The 24311-nt window shown below is 41.2% G+C and overlaps 1 protein-coding gene and 1 long non-coding RNA gene across 7 annotated transcripts in view; one reads left to right on the top strand and one right to left on the bottom strand.

The window, feature by feature from the left end:
• Positions 1 to 1783: 1783 nt before the first annotated feature.
• LOC138685021 (uncharacterized) lies at positions 1784 to 6479 on the bottom strand. Its single transcript, XR_011324248.1, has 2 exons — positions 6153 to 6479; positions 1784 to 2047 (listed from the first exon to the last, which is right to left on the bottom strand). It is a non-coding gene; the product is annotated as an uncharacterized lncRNA (long non-coding RNA).
• GALNT13 (polypeptide N-acetylgalactosaminyltransferase 13) overlaps positions 6139 to 24311 on the top strand; it is a 154372-nt gene continuing 136199 nt past the window's right edge. For 3 of the 6 annotated variants that reach the window (XR_011324244.1, XR_011324243.1, XM_069780620.1), the window contains exons 1-3: positions 6827 to 7236; positions 19964 to 20059; positions 20702 to 20950. Coding sequence is in view for 2 of the 6 variants with exons in the window: in XM_069780620.1 (XP_069636721.1) it covers positions 20809 to 20950 (142 nt within the window). In the remaining 4 variants the exon portion in view is untranslated. Of the gene's footprint in view, positions 6199 to 6826; positions 7237 to 7297; positions 7379 to 19963; positions 20060 to 20701; positions 20951 to 24311 lie in introns of those variants that run through there. The other 3 variants (XR_011324246.1, XM_069780621.1, XR_011324247.1) reach the window with 3 other exon arrangements.

The following is a 24311-nucleotide window of genomic DNA, read 5'->3' as shown; positions in this document are numbered from 1 at the left end:
GTTTCAAGCAGGACCTGCACATAGCTAGATCAAACTCCTGTTATCATTTCCTGTTTTCTATTCAAGATTGCCATTTCTAACGGTTTTACTTTATTTTCAAGAACTCTAATTGAACTTGTAAAACATTATTTTTCCTCTGAGTTGAGACCAAAAAGACAGTAATCTCTCTGATCAACGCCTCTGAGGTTTCCAAGAGAACATGTGCTGAAATCCCAAAGGCAGTTTTATGGTGTGAATTCAAGACACTTTTTATTTCTAATAAGAAAGCTATATGACTTCCAATATTCATAAAGCATTGTTTCTATATAAGATTTTGAAGTCCAATTTGCCCTTCATGCAGATGGAGATTGGAAGCACAGATTAAGGAGAAAAAAAACCCCAAACAATTGATAGTATAATGCTAGTAACAGAAGTTTTAATTTTAAAAAAGGAGATCATCTGAAGGGGAAAGATAAATTGTATTGACAAAGAAAATTGAGCTTTACTAAAATGATGTCTTCATTTATCATGTAAGTTTTACTAAGAATAAGCCAGAGAAATGATTAGAGTAAACGTTATTAAAATTGTTACTGAGGTTTGGCAAGGTGGCAGATCTTTATCTGACACCTAAAACATTATTGAGAATCAAACAAATGTTACGGATATGAAAATTTGATGCATTTCTGGACAGAGGACCAGATCCTGTTCTGCATAAAAGAAAAAATATTAAACTAGCTCAGCTCCATGATCTAAGGGGCTAGGATTGCAACTGTGGTCCCTCAACAGGAGCAGTTATGTATACTGATTTTTGGGGATCTTTACCATGGATTTAGGACTTGGAGGAATGCTTCATCTTTAGCATTCCTAAAGGAACAGCTAAAGGGAAAGGCTTCATCTTTATTAGCACTGTAAACTTGCCCAGCACCATTCTCTGGCACTGGGACCAAGTGGCATGGAATGGCCTCTTCCTCCACAGGTGAATATGCAATCCGATTTTAGCATCTGTGTGCAGATACAGAAATGCCCTTTAGAATTTTATTTACTATCTATCTGGGACAAAGGGTGCTTCTCAATTAAGCACTCAGTTAAGGACTCTGTTGTCTTAATATAATCACCACGATGGTGATACAGAAGTAAAAACATTCTGTATCGCATAACCAGTTCACTCAGTCTTTTAGGCAGTGATTTTTATTCTAAAGTAAATCAAGAGTGACTAACCCACCTTCTCTCTACTCTGAGAAGGCAGACATATCACCTGGGAAAAAACCTGTACCTTAACTTTCCCCTTCCATTGCAAATGAGTTTTCTTAGCTTAATTGACTTCATGTGTTTTTATGCCCTTCCTGTTTTTAACATCCAGTCAAAATGAAACCACTTCTGGCCTAAAATTAATGGTAAGTCACAGGTAATGAAAAATCTGTACTTCAGACACTCCCACAATGAATGAAACAGCTTCACTGAGAAGGGTATAGAAGTAATAAACTTGTAATAAATGTCAGAAAGATGTGAGCCCTTTATTGGAAAAAACCTCATGTACTGCTTTTAACAACTGAAGCTGTCAGTTATATAAATGATAATGTGCATTGAGGGAAAGTAAGCTATAAATCCTTTATTTCTGAAACGAAATTTTATCAAACATGAAGAAATAGGTTGATGACAAAATTAGTTCTCTGGTAATGCCAAATATAGATGCATCTGGATATCAGTGTTTTGAGTTCAGAGCAAAAGGGATTTTCCCAAATATTTTCTTGCATCACGAGTGCTTTGCATCCAGAAGTGCCTGTGTCCTTTTGATCATCCTCACCCTCAGGCTGAACACTATTCTGGAATATTATTTTTACCATCACTAACTGGTACTGAGCAGAGATTTGAGTGCCAGTTCCAGTATGCACATAGTCAAACAGCCGGCTATTGCATTCAGAGAAACCAGGAGAAGAAACATTCTTTACCATCTTCCAACACAGGTTGATTCACTGAGTAAATACAGACCTTGGGGTGTTCAACACTGACTTCTCACTGGACCTGAAACAGAGTTCACTGAGATTTGAGATTCTTCCTGGGTCCATAGCTGTAGAGAGAGACTCAAATTCAGTGTAAAGGTTTAGACTCGGTTCTATGCGTTTTCCAGCTTTACTGATCTTACTCGTCTTTTAAAATTTGAAGCCGACTGATGCATCCAAGTAAGATGCATGCAAAACATGGAGTAGTATTAATGCTAATGCCCTTACTTCACTTCCATTATCACAGAAAGATATTCCATTATTTAATTAAGAAAACAGAAGCAGAGGTAAATGATTCCAGAGAGACGGATTCTAGCAAGAAGCAGCCCAAGGTTTACCCTTTATAAATAAGGAAGGCAAGACACTGGCAGTTACTAAGATGTGCAAGAAAAAAAAGGAAATTAAATCACAAAGCCCAGATGACATTTGTCTAAGAGTCTTCAAGAAACTAAAGTCTGAAGTAACTGAACTACTGCCAAATGTATGTAATTTATCATTGCACACACCTACTATATCAGATGAGTGGACTAAGTGTCATGCTCTGCTTTAAAAAAAGCTCTAAGATTTGTGTTCAAGACATAAAGGGAGTACAGGGCATAAAGTATTTAAATGCAAGGGTATTTCAACCTTCTCATATAGGGCAGGAAAATTTATCTCAAAGGTTATCCAATTTCTTTTCAAATGGTAAAACCAGGCTGTGTAGTCATACAGGAAGTCTCCATCAGAGGGATTAACTGATGCATTAGCTGTGATTGCTTTAACGTTATAAATGATACTTCATGGGGTTGATGAATAGTTACATTTGGTTTACCTGTGGTTCTGCATTTGAAAAGGTAATATAGCAAAAGCAATAAAATTGAGTAAGTAGAACAGTATAGGCTGCTATTACCTAAAAAATAATAAATGAATTACACTGAAAGGCAGTATACATGCAATAACTGTCAGTCTGTTATCTATCAGCCCATTTTATTTCTATTAGGTGGTAGAAAAGAGTTCTGTATTTTGTGTAATTATTGATATAAAATTCAGATGAAAACAAATTGGCTTCTTCAGCTTTGTTTTCCTCTCTGCATAAGATCATACACAAGTCAAAGCATTCGTTCTAGGAAATAAGTATACATAATCTTCTTCTCCAACCTCACCTGCCAGAAAAAAAAAGGTTACCTTCTGGCATGACAGATTGGTTAGAAGGTTGTGGTAGATATTAGAGTAGAGCTAGGAATACATTTTTTTTGGCACAACACTATATACATTTTAAATAATGCAACACAATATTTGAAAGTACTTGCCAAGAAAAAGCACTGGTTTTATTTAAGCACTACTACATTCCAGCCTGTAAAAGCTTAGTAGACATGAACTTATGCAGGTCACACAATCAACCTACTGATAACCAGTCTGACTGTGATACCACTTACGTATCTGGAGAGCAAAGGGATGTTCTAAATTCCTATTTTCTCTGGGAGGGAAAAAAAAAAGTTCTAGTAGGAAAAAAAAAACACCACAAAAGAGCACAGGGAAAGATGAGGATGAGTGGAGATGTGGAGTGGCTTTCATATAGGGGAAACGGAAGTGACCTGGACTTTTCTCCTGCCTGTAAAGGCTATGGGAGAAGAAAGACTGATGCCTGTGAAATCACAGATGTCATTAAAAAGTATATTAAAAATGACTGTCCGCTGTTCCTCAGAATACATGAATGGAAAACCACCCAGTGAGAATATCAAACAGCAAGTATACAGCTAATGTGGTGAAGCTGAGGTACTTTTATACAAAATGTATAATTAATCTTGGAACTCTATGGCTCAAGCTGTTGTTGAAACCAAAAGTCAAAACAGATTAAAATAGAAGTTAAGAGAAATTCATAGAATATCTACAAATAGATGTTAAATGTGATGGACTGAATGCAGCCCCCTCACTGTGGAAACTCTACGCTGCTAATTGCTGGAAACACAGATTGCTGAGAGAAGAATTATTTTATATTTTGGCTATTTCTCATACTGTTTCCAAGCATCCACGCCAGATCACTGCCTTTGATTCAATCAAGTATGTCCATTCTTCTCTGATGTGCCCTTTAACATCATACAATAGGTATTATGGAATTTTTTCTTGAAGAATGGGATTCCTTTCATCATGGTTACTGGCATGTGGCCCACCCACGGCAAGTTATAAAACAGATGCTTTGGTGCAAACACCACGCTGTTACACAAGCCATACATTCAAAGTTTGTATATTTACCCTTGCATGTTTTATTCATTCTTGTACCTCTGTGGCTTTGTACTGCATTCTTAAATTTTCAGGAATACATTAATCTAAAAAGGACATGAATACTATGTAGTGATATATAATTTAAGTTTGGAGACAGAAGTCTTTCCTTGGCCTTATGTATCATTTGGCTAGGATATATTAAAGGATATGAAAACCAGAAAATAACAGCAGACAAACTAGATGGGTTACCGCAGAACCACTGACATGACTGAAGCAGAGTTGCTTAATACACCCTACTTGTACTGAAATCACCTGGAACTGTGAATGATCAACATCTTTAACATTGGGACAAAGACAATGCCAAAGACAGAAGTCTTGGTACGCAAGGAGGAAATAACTGCTATTACAGAGCAATCTAGTTCTGAACAACTAGGGAAAAATGAAGCATTAAAGTTTTTTGACACAGAAAGCATCTTTTATATGTTAGTTTAAAGATCTGTGCAGTTGCACTGTCAGGAGCTTGTTGAGAGCAAGTATCTTAGTAACGTTTGGAGGTTTGTTATTTTCATGAATAAAGATAGCAGTTGTCTTATTATATGAACTAAAAGGAAAACTATACTGAGAAGTGAATGCTTCTCTTCTATGACAGTGCATGGTTACTAGTCAGGTGGCGAAAAAAGTCCTTCCATGAGACAAAACTACTCTGAAGTATTTTCAAACTGCTCTTTCAAACAGGTGGCATGCCCAGAAGCTAACACGGCATTAGGACTGAATGAATAAGGCACTCCCTGAATTTTGCTGTTTCTTTTTGTATTGATTAATTTTGAAGGAGAGTGTTGTTTTAAGGGTGCCAAACTCTTGTGGATTATTTTCTTCTACCATGACTTTTTCCTACTTGGAACAAACATTCTACTATTAGTATTAAAAATGAACAGAGAAAAAATACTTTGCACTTACACAGGCAACATCCATTTCTGCATCTTAACATACTTATACAGGAAGCAATTAATGCTTACAACGCCCGTGCGAGGTTAGAGATAAGAAAGCTGCAATGCAGAGAAATTGACTTGCTCATCCTCAGAGAAGCATGTTAACTGTGGATTTCCAGTCTTGCATTGTAGCACTAGAGTTCTCTGCTTTGCTTATATTGAGTCTAGCTTAGGAATAATTTAATGCTTCACAGGCTATATATCATATACACTGAACAGACTTTGTACCCCAAAGAGATGGTAAAAAATTCTGAGCAATCTTTTGGTATGTTTTGAGAAGAGAAACAAAGGCCATCAAATCATTTATTTAAATGTTATTTTGGAACATACTGAAAAATGCTTTTATTAATTATTCTGTAAGGGCAACAAGAAATACAAAGTGCCAAGAAGTTTCTCATCCTTATATCAAAGCAGCTAGTTTATGCAGTTAGTTTTCAGTGTCAAAAAAGAAAATAAAACGTTGTAAGTCAGGACTCTGTCACTTTGCTTCAGCGCTGCCAAGTCTGGTCACACACAGACAGGAAGAGGGGAAAGGAGCGCGCTGTATCAAAATACAAAACTTCCCGGACCTTTTATCCACTACTCCCTGAGAAAAAAGTTAATGTCTATGCAACCTTTACCTGGCTACTCAAGTGAACAGGATAGATAGATTTTTTCTTTTGCTTTCCTTTTCTAGTGAGTGAGATTCCCCTCAAAAAAGTAATAAAATTTCAGCCAATGCTGAAGAGGTGCTGCCACTTTTGATACAAGAGGTGGGGCCTCTAAGATCTGTGGGTGATGATATGAAAAAGCATCTTAACTGCATGTGCATGCGAGCAGTCCTCTGCTAGGATGTAAAGGCTCTTTGGGAGAGGCGGCAGAAGCTTCCTCTGAAGGATGGAGAAATGCATCTGCTTCAGGGCACATGCTTCAACAACGATTAATCGAGTTATTTATTCTTAAAGGGAGAGATACAACATTTTGACGTGCAACCGTAACTTACTACAGGTTCTCCTGCAGGATCTGGTAACCAGGGCTGGGATCTGAGGGTAAGCGTGGCTCGACGCCGGGGCACTCCTGGAGCGAGGGGGGTACGCCTGCTCCCTCCTGGGTACCGGGAAACTGGAGAAAGCGTGAACAGGAGTCACTTTTTAACAACCTGCCGAAAGGGTGGCTTAGCTCAAGGCTTCGGCGGGCAGCGAGGAGCCGCCGCCGACTCGTAACCCACCAACAGCTCCCCGCAGCCGAGGGGCAGCGATGGCTCTCGGCGCAGATCAGCCCGGCTTCATCGCCTTCTGCCTCCCCCGCACGACCCGGTGCCTGACCGGGACTATAAACACTTTTCCTGAGGGATCGTGTCTGTTATTGGGGTGTCCCGTTCCCCCCCTCCCCCCTTTTTCTTTTACGCTTGCCACCCGTGCCTCACTAACGCGTTACCAAGGCGCACACGCTGACGGGGAACGCACCGGCGAGGCGACGGGCCTCCCCGGGAGGACGGGCTGGGCCGGGCCGGGGACGGCGCCCGCTACCCGGCGGCCGCCTCACCTCACGGCGGGGAGCCGGCGGCACCGCCCGCTCCCCTCAGCGCCCCCAGCCTTCCCGCCTCCCGCCCGGCAGCCGCTATTCGTAAGGCGAAGAGCCGCCTCCCCGCACCTGCCCGCTCCTCCCTCCTTCTTTTCCCGCCCGGCCGGCCGAGGCGGGCTCCGCTCCCGCTGCGGGGACACCCACCTCACGGCGTCCCCGCTCCGCCGGGCCGAGCCCCAAGTATCGCGGGAGCCGGGCGCTGCCCGCGCCGCCGCAGCCATTGGGCGGCGCGCCGGAGGAGAGGCGGCGGCGGCGGCTGACGGGCGGCCACCGACCCTGAGCCGCCGAGGCTAGCGGCGCCGAGCCGAGAGCGAAGCCAGCGCAGCCCCCGGCCGCGCCTTGGGGGCCGTTGTCCCGCCGCGACGCGCCTCGGCGGCCATGAGGAGAAGGAGGGCGGCGGCGGCGGGCTCTGCCCCGGGCGGGCGGCGGCGCTGCTGCCGCTGCTGCTGCTGCTGAGCGCGGGGCCGGGGCGGCCGCTGTGGGCGCTCGGCGTCCCGCCGCAGGTAAGCGGAGCGGGGGCGGGACGGGTGCCGGCGGTGCCCGCCAGGAGCGGGGATCGCCTCGTCTCCCCTCACTTTACCTCAGTTCACCTCACCTTATCTCGTTTCACCTCACCTCACGCCGGCTCCTGGTGTCAACTTTTCGGTGCGTGGCGTTTGGCGGCGGCTCCGCGGGCGAACCGCCTTCCTCGGGGCCGGGGAGGGGGGGAGCGGTGCGCTGGGCGAGGGCGCTTCGCGGGGAAAGCTGCCCTTAGCCCATTCCCGGCTGCCCTTAGCCCATTCCCGGCTGCCCTTAGCCCATTCCCGGCTGCCCTTAGCCCGTTCCCCGCTGCCTTTCCTGCTGACTCCAGCTACGTTTTTACGTGGTGGAGGGGTTTGGAAGCGGGGAGAAGCCTGACCCGAAGCACCGGCTCTGTGTGTGACAAACTGCGGTTCAATCCGAGTCCTGGGATGCAGTTTTTTTTCCCCTCACGAACTGATAACCGTCTGCTTTTTGAGGTTGCGAGGACAGATCTAAATGTCACCGGGAAACCATCGGTCGAGTATGTTTATGGTAGAGGTGGAATAACGCTTTGGGCTGTGAATTTCGCTGGAAGGTTTCGAACCTCTCTGGCCGTCCCTCAGCCTGCTTCGTGCCCGTTTTCCCGGCGCCGTGCCTCCCCTCACGGCGGAGCGGGGCGCACCGGGCTGGCAGCGCGAAACGCCGCTAGGGTTTTGGTGGCCGCTTATGTCCCTTTCGCGTGGTTGTAAACAGTCGAACCCCGGTGTAAATGAGTTGTGGCACGGCTGTTTGGAAGCCGGGGTTTTCCCTCGGAACGTGATAAAGTTAGGATGCCGGCTGTTTTCCCAGGAACCGGGTAAAAACTTCTTCGGAGCTAACAGAAAATAAAGTTTATTTTACAGTTTTTTGACGTGAAATTTTATCCATCTGAAATAGTAAAGAAAAAAAACCCCAGTTGCTAGAGCTGATATTATTTCTTTGTTGCAAAATGAGAATGGGCTGAGTATTTGTTTGGGTGCTCTTGGGTGACTGGAAATAGTAAGAGAAAAGATTAATGAGAGATTAGGACATGCTCAGAATTATGCAGAGGAAAGCAAGAGGCAGAGATTATTTTAACTGGTTGATGGCCACTGGACTTTGAGGAAGGAGATGAGGCCTTAAAGCTTGTATTGTTTTTCAATTAGTCTTTTTAATTTTCCTCTGCTGTGCCCTTGGTTGACAGCACATCTGATTACCGGTGGTCTTGATGTTCTGTGTTCATCAGTAAAACCATGCAAAGGTGCTAAGGCTAATGAGGACAGTTAAAATTAGTGTAACTTGAAAAGTGGTATACTTTAGATAATTTTTTAGCTAGGCCTGTTAGTACAAATGCTTTAGTGGTTGTGGTTTTGGTTTTTTTTTTTTTGTACATAAAAAGTGGGTTTGGATGGCATTAAACTGAGAGTCTGTAACATGGCATGAATTTGGCTTCCCCTGGGGTTAGTTTTTTGAGGTTTAGAAGTGACTGTTTCTTAGAATACTGCTTCAGTGAAAAAAAGCATGTGCTGTTATCTTCCTATCCTTGTGCTTGTACACAAGTGATTAGTGTTTGCAAGTTCCCGAAGATGAGTGTGCACTATCAGGAGATGCTGATGCTGGTAGAATAGGGTGGAAAGCCAGACTCACAGTCTCCTGTTTGACTGCAGATGAGCTTTTAGAAAATATGAGTGTAAACAACTGTGCCTTTCAGGCAGAAATGAAGACTGAAGGGGAGGACCTAAGCCTACCTGGTTCTGGGATTTATGTCTGTTAACACCTGCCTCCTGTCCACCCCAGAAAAAGCTATGATTCTTCCTGAATGTTCATGAAGAAGAAAGGTGATGTATCTGTTCTCACCATCTGTACCCCCAAGAACCCTATTCCTAGGGGAGAATAAGTTGTGAAAACATTCCGTACTAGCTGTAGCAAAAGCTTATGACCAGTTTATATTGGGGAATGTGCAGAATCGGGTTGAGTTACTCTCCTTCTAACATTAAGTACAGTTGTTTTGGGTTGAGGCAAAATATAGCAGAGAACTACCTAACCCCACTGTCAAATGACAGAAAAATTAAGGCCAAAGAAGAAAAGCAGAATCGCTTAGAATTAGGAAACTAGGAAACCTTGTAATATTTTTCTATGTAAGACACAATTCTAGTGGGTTTTGTACATTAGCAGGTGCGGTCAGGAGAACAGTTTTCCTGAAAATATGGGAGAAGTGAGTTCCCTTTGGCTGTACATTGCTTTTATGAACATAGGAAAATACGGTTTAGTTTCTTCTAAATCCAGTAGAGTGAGAGCTGTGCACTTTTATCAAACCTGCTTTCTTCAAAAACTTTGAGATGAATGAAAAAAAAAGAGGATTGGACAGCATATTCTACTACTTTTATGATGGTCAGTTTTAAGTTAGAGTAAGTGTGATGTGTCAACTGACTGATTGCCAAAAATGGCCTTTTTAGTATTCACAAACTTTGCTTTTTTCAAGACTGTTGTTCTGTTGGACTGAAAGAAGTGAGGGAGTTCTGATTTCCCAGCATTACAAATGAGGTCCTTTGGCCTTGGTATGTAGAAAAAAGAATCAACAGGTCGTTGTCTTCACAAAATAGGTGAAATACATGTCTTTCATTTATGTAGCCGCAGGTGTTCCTTGGCAGGTAAACCCTCCCAGCTCCTGTGAGCAGGAATGCTTTACGGTTGCTATTTGCTTGACTGATCTTCAGGTTCAAGTCAGTGACTACTGATGAGTATTGTGCTCCGACTCTTCTGTGCTAGGACTGCACAGTGCTAGGTGTGGGTTTATGCCATGGCCTTGACCCATACATGTACATCCAGTAGGTTACTACCCTTTTTGGTGATGTGGAGTAGTAAGGAGTTGCTCTTACAAACAGGACTTGTGTAGGAGACTGTCTTACAGAAGGCAGTGGTTATTTCTTTGGTGACACTCTGGTTCCAGCTGTTTAAAATTTTGTGTTTGTAGTATTATCTTCAGGCACAAATATCTTTGTCCGTTTGGTCAGTGGAATTGGTGCAATGTGAGTGTTTAGTTACTTGTCAGTGTTAGTGTAATGTTGATAATTAGTGTGTTGGCACGGCCGGGGTGGCTGGGCAGCTGGTCCTTATCTCTCCGTGGGATGTGTGGCGTCTGTGCTGGCAAGCCACACGTTTGTCAAAGGTTCGTGGGGAAATCCTCTGGTACATGGCTCTAGCTGCTTGGGCTGTGTTCTTCCTTGGATACTTGTCCTGTAGCTTTTCCCCTGGTCCTTGTGTCACTGCCTGGCTTGCTCCAGCATTTTGTTCTTGTTTGAAGAGCTAGAAAACTTGCTCTGGGTGGTATCTGTCAAGTCATCAATACCACTCAAGTACGTGTTACTTTTTAATTTCACTAGTATGTGGGAGAACACCCACCATCTGAGAACAGAATAAATATAGTCAGGTTAGTCTGCTAATTAGCTGTGAAGAGGTCGTGCAGCACCTTGCAAGGGGATACCTGCCTATCACCCTGTGGGGTGGTCAGTGTAGGTTAGAGAGGGGAGGTGCCAAGTCTGACCGTCGAGGCAAGGAGAAACCTGTGAGGCTGGTGACCAAAGTCATCCAGTTTGTTTTTATCTGTTACTAGATAGACTGCGCTTTGGGGGATGAATGTGGAAAAAGGAATGAGAGGAGGACCTTGCATTTTGTCTGTGAGCTTCCAAGACATTATAGCACCTGGGATTCTCTTCTGGTATTTGGGTATTGAGTTTATGTCCATATTCTTTTAGGTGGTGGGGTTTTTTTGGGTTTTTTTTTGTTTGTTTGGGTTTTTTTGTTGTTATTGTTGTTTGTTGTTGTTGTTGGCCTTTATGTTTTTGGTGCTTTGTGCCAACACATTGGTAGAAACAGCTTGGTTTAGTACAAGGGTAGTATCTGAAGGCATGGACTTTAAAGGAGGGAGTAAATTCTAAACAAATTTGACATCATTTGCAAGCTACGTGGCGTACAATGAGATGGCCCTGAACACAAAAACCTTTTCTTTTCTGGGTATTGGGGATGTGGTGCTTTGAGGTATCGATTCTGGGAGAAACTGGTGCTAGTCATTGCATGACTCTAGCCTGAACGAAGCAACGCAAAATAAAGGGTAGGCTTTTATTACAAAGAAGTTTGGTTAGATGAATTAATAAGTCTTTTCCACTTTAATTTCTGAGTCACGGAAATGCATTTTAAAATGAAGAATAGGTCTATTATTAAATGTCAAGCAGCCTATTTCAGGAAAAGAGAGAGGGGGAGAAACTAATTCTTAAAACACAAAACACTGGATAGCTCTAACGAGAGATACATGGGGTTTTTTTTTCCTTTTTTTTTTTTTTTCTCCTTCCCTCTTACTAAATGTGAAAGAGCTTCCTGTATTGATCTTGGAGATGGACAGTTCTAGCATTATAAGTTCTTCAGATAGCTGTACATGAATTAATAAACTGTTTATGGTATTAAATGATGATTTGTGGTTTTGGGAGAGTGTAGTATATATTAAGGTTTGGCTAGATCAATCTAGCCATAAGATTTTTGTAGGCAAAATATATTTTAAATGTGTTTATTTTAAAATTAAGGTATGCCTTAGAAAGATAGGGTTGCAAACCTTAATAGCTCTTAAAGCAAGCTTGCCTCTTCAGTTTTTTAATGATAATTGCTCTCGTAGCAACTCTGATAAATACAATTTATAATGCAATGTAACACATTTTACTGAAAGCTTAAGCAGTGGACTTTAGCTTGTTAAATCATATTCCATGATACCATGGTGCTAGGATGTGTGGATGCACTTATGTTTTAATAGAGTTTTGTCAGTTCATGCTGGCTAATTGCCATTCAGTGCAGTACTGCCTGCGTTGGACCCTGATTCAGCAGCAGAGATTGACAAAAATAATAATGCCAAATCTTTCTGTGACTGGCGCTTAAATATTGTTGTTGTCCGTTTTTACTCTGGCAGCTGCAGTGAATCACAGGAAAGCTACAAGGAACAGTCACATTCATCCTTTGATATATTAGAGGTAAAGGCTGGAAATCTTAGATTTCAGATGAGCTGAACTCTGGTCTGCCTTCCTTAGGTATGAAGAAGACATTTGTGATCACTCTTATTTCTGCTCGGGAATTTCTTCCAGCAAACTTCTTTCTGATCACTCTTCAGCTGACCTACCCATTTTTTGCAGAAGTCTGATCCAAATGGCTCTGACAGAGCAGATGTGTACTATAGATCAGTTCTGAAAGGCTGAAACACTACTTGACTGGAGGGTTTTATGGATGCTTTTACTACAGAGTTGCATTCATTTTTTAAAAATTAACTATTCTGCTACTATCATGAGCTCAGCGTTCATTAACTCGTACATCATTTGAGTGTCAAATCTTGCATTATAACAAGGATTTGTCAACAGCAGTAATTTAATGTCTGAATTAACTGGTTCATAAAATGATCTGCTATTCTTATATATAGTACTCTTGTGGTCAATATCGTAACAGTATCGATGGCCATCCTGAGGTTTCTATTTCTTTGCCTTTAGCCTAAATTCTTTCAAGTATGTATGAGAGGAACACTTGAAAGGCTGTGAATTGAGATGCTTACTAACATACAGAGATGTCAAACAGGATAAATTTCAGTGCTGACTGAGGTGTTAAGTTGCATACATTAAAAGAACGGTCTACATGACAAATAACAGATTCACTAGAAAATGCAGCATGCCTCAGTTAAATAATGAAAAAGCAGGAAATTACCAGTGGAGTCATAACAGTAATGTAACTCCATCCACTTACTCATCTTTCTAATGTGCCTGCCATCTGAAGGCTGTATACGGTAATGGATATGTACCCCAAAAGGTCAACCAAGGCAGTTTTCTGCCCACCCCCCCAATAGCATATTCCCCCCCCCCAATACTGTTAATTTAGAGGCGTGTAAAGGAAGAGAGGAGGAAGAGTTCTGTCTGCAATTTGGTGCTATGCAGAGATGTTGAGGAAATAGTTTCTGTGCAAATATGTAGCTGTATACGGTGATAATCAAACGTATACTATAAAACACCAGTACAAATAATGGATTATCAGGAATAGGCATTTTTGATTCTGCTTTTCAACTGTGAAGCATTGCACCCATGACATGTGCTACTTAACCGCAGTAAGAACCATGATGTGATTTGGAAACGCAGCTCTATCCCTTGTCCTCTGAGAAAGCAAGCCACCGTAGTGGCTGCACAGGTATTGCTGGGGCGTATTTTGCTGTCTTCTGTTCCTCTACTGCCATCATCAACCTGCCAGTTAAAGCTCTTCTAGCATAGAGCAAAACTTGTTTGAGCGTGTACTGACCAGGAGGCAGAAGCAGACCTCCTTTTCCTTCTCTGGCGAGACAGGCTTCAGGGTGCTGGTGGGATTCCTGGCTGTTTTGTTATCCAGCTAGGTACTGCCCAGTGCATCCCCTCCACTGCCTCCCGATCCCACGTAGCCGTCGGGTGCCGGCGGGCTCAGCTCCAGGGGAGGTTGAAGGAGCTGGGAACTACTCAGCAGCAGAAAAACCAAATCCCTTCCCCTCTCCGAGAGCAAGCCCCAGACCTCCCTGCAGTCTGGAAAGCCAGGCTGGTGTCATGAGTTACGCGTGCTGCATCTGGCGACCGACGGGAAACCGGGGAGCGGCTGGGCAGCGCTGGGGGCTTTTTGGCAGGGCCTGGTACCCAGGGGAGCAGCCCCCCCCCAGTTTCTAGGCAACCGCTGCCTGATGCTGTGCTGCGGCACACTGTGGATGCATGCAGATGTGGCCACATCTGGCAAAGGAAGGAGGTGTAGCGTTCTTCCTCACGTCCTGTGCACGTTCCTATAATACATGGTAGATCAAGCTGCATTTTTATCACACCCTAGCTCCTGTAGGCACTTCATTAAGCTTTTATGGCTAACATTAAGATCAATGTTGACTTGAAAAATGATGTTCAGCTCTATTATAGATTTTATTCCACAAGAAATTGACTGTTTTGTTTTGAAACAATACTTTCATAATAGTAATTTGCAGTTTGCATCCTTTCTTATCCAAGCATCAAGATATCATTAGTCAGTTTTGGTGTTCTTGGGAGTATAGATGGCTAACACAAGTCGCTTTGCACAGGTTGCAGTCTCACAGGTTCGGGAATCAGATTAAAGGTTAAAGTAGTTTTGATATTAGTTTGGAAGATGTAATCACAGTTCTAGGATGTAGATGGACTCTGGGACTCTAACTGTGCTTCTGTATTAAATCAGTAAAAGTGCTGAGTGATAAGTCTTTTGATTTTCTTTGGAGGAACTTTTGTAAACAGTTTATTTCTGTCTCACTCAAGGATTAGGACACTTAATTCTTATTGAGCCGTAAGAGTGGCAACAGATTAAAAGGCCATTGAAGGGTGTGCTCATACTGATTTACAGAAACTAGCCATCTGAAAATGTGTAGAGGTAAAATTCTATTAGGTTTCTTCTGAATGTAGTTTTTGCATGTAGTGCTTGAAGTGCTGCTGTGCTGGACTTCCTCTTACCCTCACCCCTGTGTTGCTGCAATTTACATCTCTTAAGTCCACAACACTGCCTGAAATTGCCACGAGTTTCGCTAGTAAAGTGTAAGGACAAAAAGCAGTTGGAGGAAACCATTGGTCTGTGAAACAGGTGGATGCTCCTTAAAGAAACCCAGATCAAGATAATCAACAGGCAGGTTACAAAATGCCATGTTCGGTGCTTCAAAACGGTGTTACTCTGGCTAGAAGCTTTCAGTTAACACCTTAGAAAAAATTTTTATGTGCAGCATATTTGCAGTTTTAATACTTTTAGTCCATTAAGTCACAAGACATTAAGATTATGCTTATTGCTTAACAGACCACTCTTTCACTTAGGCAGCTTTCATCTTTCTCTTTCTCTCTCTAGTGTAAGTTTTGGTAAGCATGCCCAGGGACAGACTGGAGCTGACTCTCGTGGGGTAGATGCTGATCCTGCTAGAGCAGTGTTGGAGGGGTGGGATGGCTTTGAGGGATCCAGGAAAGTGAGACGTAGGAACTGGTCCTTTTTCAGCACTGGTAAGGAAATACTGGCTCAAGAATTGGGGCTTTTGTTGAATCAATACACTAACATGGGCTACGTGTCAAACTTCGAAGGGTGTGACTCCAGGAACATCACTAGGGGAGCAAAACTGGTGAATGCTTTTCAAAGTCCTGGCCTCAGTCTGTGCTCCCATTGTTTCTACAGAGGGGATAATATTTTTTTTTTCTCTTACGGAGATATTGTGAAAGTGAATTAAAAGCTTTTGAAGCAACTGGATAGAGTAGTGATGAATGCCGTGGCTTTGAGCCCCTGAGAAAATTAAATATTGTTCATTCTGTGCATGGCTTGGCTGGTATGAAATAAATAGGGCATAGGGCCGTGTGGTGAGTTACAAGTAGAAATACTGAACAATTGCTTCATTTTACCAAATCTAATCTGCTATGTGCACTCGGTGGAAGTGGGCTTTGCAGAGGGGTAGTTGTTTTTTGTTGGGGTTTTGGTTTTTTTTTTTTTAGTACATGAGAAAGGCAAGTCAAGGTTTTGCAGCTATCTTTAATTCTGCCAGTTTTTCAGAGCTTGGATTTGAAACCTCCATAACATTCTCTTACCACAGCATTTTATTGTGGCAGTTTTAGGAAAGGCTGGCAATGCAGAGGATTTCTAAATTTGCATACTTATTGCCTATAACACTGCCAAACTGCAGTTTTTTGGGGCAGGAATTTCCCTCGCTGCTTTGCTGCTAGATACTGCTTTTAAATTAGCTTTATTCTTAGAAGTGGTAGCTTAAAACCCCAGCATGTTTGCCTTCGTCCTCTTCCTGAAAACCTTGTTACTCTATATTTTAGTAAAAAACCACTATTCTTTGCAAAGCTTCATCTCTTCTGAGGTCTGGAGGAGGGACTTTAGGTTGTAAGAATAGCTGACATGGCCAGAGATGGTGTTTGTGTTGAGAGGTTCCTTCCGCTCGTGGCTGTCGGTGACCAGACTATCTTGGCTGTCTGCATCCCACGTGCCAGCCATGCCTGCTCCAGGTTGTGGTGAGCCTGGGCAGAACTGTGGAAGGAGCCTGTTTATTTGAGTGCAGGCAGGAGGAGAGCCAGGCGAAGAGGGAGAAGTCTGAGCTGAGCGGAAGAGCCTGGCCCTTGGAGAGAAACAGGTATTTGGGGGCAAAGAGAGAATCACCTTCCTAGAAAAGGGGGCTGAGGGGTAGGGTTAGAAGGGGGAAAATGAGTGGAGAAGAGTGCTGAGGACCCTGACTGGCTGTTTGAAATAGCTGAATAAGGAAACATTAAAAAATGGTAACTGGTAACCTTGGGAAATGAGAGGAGAAGGAGAAGCCCAGTAAGAAAAGACTGCCTTTCCCTTGCGGCAGTGGTGGGACGGGAGAGCTGAAGATGGAGAAGGCTGGGAGGTAGTCTTAAGGAAAGGTGGGAAGGAAGGAGCAGAGTGGCAGAGGAGCCCCGGCTGGGAAACTGAACCCGGGGTGTGTGGGTGGAAAGGCTGGGTGGTGAGGGTGGCCGAATGCTGAAGTCTTGTGGGAAAATGTGGGTGACAAGGTCATAATGCGCGTGTGCTTTGGGAATTACCTTACGCTCCCCAGTTCTGGCTCTTTGTGGGTTGTGGTGGGTAGGTTGGTTGGTTTGGGGTTTCTTTGAGTGCTTGAACTTTCAGTGGTCCTCTTATGTAGTGCTGATGTTTTCCTTGTGTGATAGGAATTGAGTGGTACAAGTTCAAACTGTGCTTTCATACCTGTAAGTGGCTTGCGCTCCAAGTGCAGAGTAAGCAGGTCAGTGGTGTCTGTTCTTGGGAGGAAGATGGAGAAAATGTTCAGCATGATTCTTATTATTAGCCACAAGTCTTTGCTTAAGTTTCTTATTTACTGCTAAGAAAGCTTGGAAAGGCAGCCAAAGGCATGCTGCTGTTTTAGTTTTGTTTGTTTTTTGTATTTGCAGCCCTTGTATCTAGTTCTTGATTTAAACCCTTAGATTTATTTTTTTATTTAAGACATGTTAATTAAATTATCTCTTAAAGAATTGTGATATAAAGCATTTATGGGCACTGAAAAGCATTCAAAATCCACAAGTGTATTGACAGAAACATGGGGCTTTCGGCAGAAGTGTCGCAAGATCGGTGTGAGGTGGTCTGGACCATCACTGAATTTTTTTTTTCTTAGGTATTTTGTGTTATCTCAAATTGGAGGAGAGCCTTGCTCCTATTTGCCTAGTCCTAGCTTTCAATATATTTTTTTTTCTTTTATTTCCGGTACTTGCTGAAAAATGCTATCTTGGCTAGTTAAAATGATTGTGAATTTTTTGTGCAAATATGAAGTTCAGGGAAGGGGAAAAAAGGGAGAGGGGAGATACTTCCATCTTGAAACAGAGCTACGTTAAAAAAAATAAATTCCAAACGATGAACTTTCATTTTATTAAAAAACCCCATTCTGTCTGAAACTCTTTTTTTCAAATTCAACTCAAGCACTTGATTGAAGAAAAAAAGATCAGCTAGCCTGTCTTGGTGATTTCTGTGTATCCACTGGGAATTCAATATGCATGGATTTTTGCTTTATTTTATTTGTTCAAATAAACCTTTATTGAAACAGAAGCTAATTTGAGGGTTGTTTGCAGTGAGGTTGGGTGGAGCCCGGGAGATCTTGGGCGTGTGTGGGAGCAGTTTAAACTGAGCAGCGCCTGAATGGTTACGGATGGTACCCGGTTCTGGTTTCCACCTGGCTGCAGGTATGCCCAGAGAAGGGGCAGAGCTGGCCAGCCCTGCCCGGGACTGGAGCAGAGTGGGTGGCTTTCAGCAGAAAACCAGGCAGAAAACAAGTGGTCGCCCTTCAGCCATTTGATCTTAATTCCTCACCCCACATGAAGGAAACATGGAGTTCCAGCAGGTACCCCAAGGAGCGAGCCACCTCATCAGTGGGGCACCCGCTGGATTCAGCGGTGGGACTGAGCCTCCGCCCTGTGTCTTTGAAAGCTCCCTCCACCCCAAATAGATAGCTCTTGTAGCATGAATTTGAAACTTGCGTTCCAAGAAAAAAAAGGAGTCCCCCCAGCTGCCTCATACTTACCCACAGGTATTTATGTGTACGTTTGCAGAGTAACCGGCTGGGACTGTATAGGCTGCCAAGTTACAGTATCTGCCAGTGTTTTTTCTCTGTGTAATGAAATACTTTATTTAATTTCCTCCTTTAAAAAAACAGTACTTATAGGACGCAAAAAGTAGGAGTGGTTCTTTGCCACTAGTAATGCTCACTTTTGTAGCAAAGCAACCCAGGACTAGATTAATGGTTAGAGCTTGAGGCCAAAGGCATTTCGCAGCAGGCTGCACTGCCTGTCCCCCATATTGAGATGCTGTGTACACGGGAGTGGAAGTACCCTGAATTAGCTAGACTTTAAAAGATTAAAGCGGGGTTTATTTTTTTTAAGAAAGGGGAGGAATATTGAATCTAAATGTTAACTATCGTAAAAAAGAAGTTTGCCATCATTGCTGCTAACTTTATAATAGCCTGTTGCACCACCTTTATTCAAACCCCCGAAAGCTGCACAGCTAGCTAATGCATTGTAGCAGACTGCAGTGGCTTCTGTACAGACTATTTGTTTAAAAACTGCACAGCATTGGGAATAGAAGTTTTTTCCAATTGCCCATCGATGACTGCTGCACTTCCGAGGATTACTCGCTTATGTTGAAACAAGAGGTGCTGAAGAAAAAAATTCTTCTGTATTATTAAGAGCTTGGGGAGGAAGTGCCTTTGTATCTCAGCTGGTGCTGAACAAATCACTATTCTGCTCAACACTACAAAAGCCAATTGCAGCCACCATGGTGACAGACTGCGTGGGGAGGGTTAACACTTCAGCTGTTTTCTCTCTCTGTTTTCTAACGAAGATCTCTGTTAATTTGTTTTTTCTTTGTAATTTTCTTCCTATAATTAAACTGTTCCTGTTGACTAGCATGAAAATGAATTGTGCTAACCTGAAACACGTATTCCTGAGCCCTTGAAATTTTAAATCAGCTGGCTGTGAATCACTTCAGCAAGAAAAAGAGCTATTGGTTGTGTTTATATTTAAGACAGATGGAAAACTTTATTAATGATTACATAGTAAAATAGCCCTTCGAGCATAATTTGAAAAACTGTATTTAAATCATTCCATCTCTTCCATCTCATTGTTCAAATGAACCGTAATTAAAATGTAATGTGAATTTCTTGTATTTTGGAAGTATTTAAAATGAAAATGACCTGTTACAGAAGCTCCATCAGCGCTGTTTTTCACCTGGTATGCTGTTGTTTAAAGAAGATAAACCGGACTAGTTCTCGGATTCCTGTCTCCCTGTGTGCTGTGGGAGTTGATGTGACTGTGTGCTCCTTGGGGAGATCGCTTTGGGAGGGACAGAAATACATTTTACTAGAAAGTAATGTGGCAGGGCGAGGCAGTGTGGCAAGAGTGCGATGGTGTGTAAAGAGAGCTGGGCCAGGAGTGAGTTAAACCAGGGAAGTTAACAGTTGTGATACTGCTGGATTGAAAAGCTGAGGGTGTTTTTTCAGAGCTAAGATAGAAAAGGGTTATATATAAAATTACATCTAATTAACATAGGTAGGTTAAAGTGTGGACAAAATTTATGAGAGCTTTTTTTAATTATAAGAAGCTTCTTTATGTTCTAGAAAAGACAGTCGAGTGATAAGGACTTTCTTCTGTTTGCTTTCTTTTATAGGCACTTGGAAAGTTATCCAGCAGTTCAGTACTAAGTGCTTTGGGAGCATGGCCGAAGCAGAACTCCCAGCCTTGACATGGAATGCAGCTTATAATGGTAAGTGTAAGGTTTTAAGTACAGTCATCTAACTTACAAATCTGTGTTGAGAGTGGACATGGAGGCCCTCACACTTCGCTTTTGTTGACGAAACTTACTGTTGCAGGCAAGAGCCTAAATATGTAGGTGAGTGGCTGCAGCGTTCTTTTGCAAGGCATCTTTGGTGGTAGTAAGATGGTGTTCAAAATCTTTCTGCAAGATAAAAATTAATTTGCTTTTAGTGTTCAAAGGCCATATTTGAAATAGCATTGTGAACACATTATTTGAGAAAAATGAAAATTGCAGTTTTCTTCTTTCTGTTAATATATGACTAATGTTCAATAAAATGATGATTATTGGTTAGAACTGTCTGTTGGCACTGCTTTGTTGTCTTTTTGTGTACTCTTTATTAAAATCTGTTACATTGCATGAAAGGTGTATATATATTGCATGTGTTTCTAAATGAAGGTAAGTTACGTAGACTGTCCATGTCATATGCAGGTCCAAATGGTTGGTATTCATAGAATGGTACAAAACAGAAAGTACCTGCATATATAGAAAGAAACAGGTACTTTAAACCTCTCCACACTGCACTTTCCTTTACATTTTTCAGTTCAAACTGTGTGTACTTGTTAGCTAATTCAGGCGTGTTTTTGCTTGCAGTGGGATGCTTGTCTTTGCTTCCATGTTGGATTTGAACTGTGGGAGTTTGATACATCTCAGCAACTGCTGTCTTTCCTCAGCATTTGAGCTAGATACCAAGTAAAGCAATGAGGAGATTTGTTTACTGCAAGGTGGTTCTAGCCACTTCTCTCATGTGGGTGCTTGTGGACGTCTTTTTACTTCTGTACTTCAGTGAATGTAATAAATGTGATGACAAGAAAGAGAGGTCTCTGCTGCCTGCTCTGAGGGGTAAGTGCCAAGTCTAAGCTATCTTTGAAGGTCACGGATATTATTTTTTTGTTAAGTATTTGGCCTCATATATGTTTCTCTGTACTTTCTAAATTATTTTTCCAATTCAAACAGACGAAATACCAGGAACTGAAGTACTTTGTTTCTGTAGTGCTTTAGTGGTTTCTGAATTAGTTTCAGTTATCTTAGTGTTTGACCTTTGCCATAACAAAGCCTGAGTCTTGTGTGTTTTCTTCGGTGAAACTAATATAAATGTCTTCAATATGTGGAAGAGAAAACCGAAGTAACCATTTTAAGAACCTTTTTTATCAGAAGTCATTTGACCTACAAGAGAATTGATGCTCTATGATTCTTTTTTCATTTGTGAAACAAACGTACTTGTAAGCTTGCTTTTGAACTCGTAACTCTGGCTGAAACAATCACTTTAAAAGATACTTAGATTCCCTCTACCATTTGAAAACGTTGGGATCAAGTCTGAAATGCAGATGGAGCAGAGATTCTCGTCTCACTCCAAATATTTTTAGCAATGTAATTTACTAAAGGGGAGTTCATGAAAACTGAACCTTGACAGAAGCTACAAGTTTTCAAGTTCATAATTGCTAATTTCCAGAGCAGTCATTCACAGCACAGATCGTGTGCTTCTGTGCATCCAAAAGACACAAGTACTTGCAGTTTAGTGTTGCAGTGAACTTGAAAGTAACCCGAGAAGCTGTGATGTTGACTCCCGAATGGAGTTAAGACTGTAAATCTGTGGGAAATTCACAAGAAGAGGAAGTAGAAATTTATGAAATATAGGTGTTTGTTTTTCCTTGTAAACTAGCATCCTATTCTTAAGAAGTTTAGATTCAGCATATGGAAGAAGGAAGATACTTTGAATTCCTGATAGGATTGGAACAAGATTAATTAGAACTAGTGCAGCTGCTTTTGTAACATGTTTACTGTTCACAATAGACAAAAATTGTCTGATGCTCTTCCTCTCTTCGTAAATACGTATGTATGTTACACTACTGATCCTCAGCTTTGTCCACAGGATAAACCATTGTCATCCTTTTAAAAGTACTTTGGGGTTATGGTTCAGTTGAGTTGATAACTTTGCAATCATTTGAAATAAAAATACCATTCAGTAATGAGTTTGTCACATGGCAGTCCTTACTCAAAATGTATTTGGAAGATTTCACTTCCAATCATATAAATAGCTACATGGTATTAAAAATAATAAAAAAATCAGTTACTTTTCCAAATGAAAAGGATATTGCTTGTTGTCATAGTTTGTTTGGTTTTTTTTCCCTGTGTAATTGAATTACTGTGTTTTTAAACAAATATTAGGCAAGAACCTGGCATATTGTGAATAAAACAACCCATTTTACCTGTAGTGTCAGCTGCAGAAAAATGATCATAGATTGTTGTTGAAGTATGCGTTGGAATTTTCTCAAAATTGATTACATTTTGTGACATGTCTTTAATCGGTTGCATTTTTTGCTATGTAATTGGATAATTTGTAAAGAAAAATATTAAATATTAGAATGATAGATTTTATTTGAACATTAACAACTTGTAAGTCAGTCTAGGCTAAAAAAAAAAATTGCATAAACACATATCCCTGCCACTACCACTCAAATTTAGATGAAAATGTCTGGAACTTGCAAGTATGAGTTCACCTTTTTGACACTTTTTTTTGTCAGTGCAATACTATGCAATACTTGACTTTTATTTTGAAGTACTCTGTTGCATTTGACTACTTGAAATGACTTTTTTTTTATGTTCAACTTACTGAATTCTACATGCTCTGCCTGTTATAAAAAGGTGAGGTTTCTGCACAGGAATTCTAAAAGCAACACTGTTTCTTCTTGCTCTCAGTTCTGAGAAAAAATATATATTGAACATATAACCCTATTTCTATTTTAATGCCTGGTAAAAGAAATATTCAGTGTGGTACTATAATATGCATATTCTACCTGATCCTGGAAGAATATTTGGTTATAATACCTCTTACAAAATTTTGAAAGTATATACAATGTTTGGGGACACTAGCACAGTTTTATTGGAAATTGATTACATGTCTTTTTTGTGAGATTACTGAAATTCTAGAAGGCTTCTGCCACAAAGGAACAAAATGAGAAAAAGCAGAGTTAATCTACTTTATCCTTAAGGTTTTGATCAGTTGTTTAAAAGGGGGAAGGAAAAAAAAAAAAGCCAGTACTGTAGAATTTAATAACATATCCTTCATTCATACCTCTACTCTGCTTGGTGACATACGGACTTAAATTACAACAATTCCAGTAAACAAGAATCACTGAACATTCTCATTTAAAAGATTTTGGTTTTATGAAAACATTGTTTAGTAGATGAGGGCTGTTAATTCACTAACAACAACTTGTGTAAATAATTGCAACAAACCCACTTTTTCTCATTGGCAGTTACTATTGAAGGTTTGATAACTTAGTATGTAGTTTGTGGGGTTTTGCGTCAGTATATCCACAGACTTGAAATACTATACAGACTGTTCCAAATAAGTGTGGATATTCTTGAATGAAACTTATATTCCAGGCCACTAAATTCAAAGTTAATTTGTCTGACTTTTGGGTTTTTCCAATGTCCGAAATATTTCTTGTTATATTAGATAGTCATATGTAATCTAATAGTATTGCTATGTCAGTATGCGTTTTTGAAAATAAAAAAAATCCAGAGTAATTTTTCACTTTGTTATGGAGATTTAGCAAAATGTCTTCATTTATTTCTGCTGAAATTATGTGTACTCTGCTGGAGTAATTAGAAATGTTTTTTTAAACTTCTGTAGCTTCCAATCCAGCAGACTACTAAAACCTCTTTACAGTAAGTGCCATGAGCTATTATGATGGAAATGAAGCGTAGTGCTGTTTTTCTGCTGCAAAGTACCTGCATGGGTACCATCACCTTTGTCTTATTAATAGTGCATTTGTCAGTCTCTGAATACCTCTAATTGAGAATGCAGATTATCTGTAAACATAAAAAGGAACATAATTACAGTATTTCCACAAGGATATTAAAAAAGACACAACAAGAATTAATATACTAATAGAAATTTAAATTGGACACAGTAATCCAGTATTTGAAGTCACTTAATCCATCACCCTCGTCATTAATTTGAGAGGAAAGATTCTGCTTATGTAGAATGGTGTGTTTAGAGGTGAAAGAGGTAAACTTTCCATGCCTTTTTCAGTCCTAATTGATTCATAAAAACATCTTTACAGTAGATGTTGAACTGTAAGCAGTGACAGTCCATAGACTGGAACACAGCTGTCAGAAATCCCCCTCTGATGTCTCGCTGTACATCTTTAAGTATACAAGTGACAGGTACAAAAGCTGAGTGTTACAAAAATGA

Source organism: Haliaeetus albicilla, chromosome 4 (genome assembly GCF_947461875.1).
Source record: "Haliaeetus albicilla chromosome 4, bHalAlb1.1, whole genome shotgun sequence".
Classification (NCBI taxonomy): Eukaryota; Metazoa; Chordata; class Aves; order Accipitriformes; family Accipitridae; genus Haliaeetus; species Haliaeetus albicilla.
The sequence above is the reverse complement of the archived record's forward strand: the minus strand, read 5'-3'. Positions and strand labels throughout refer to the sequence as shown.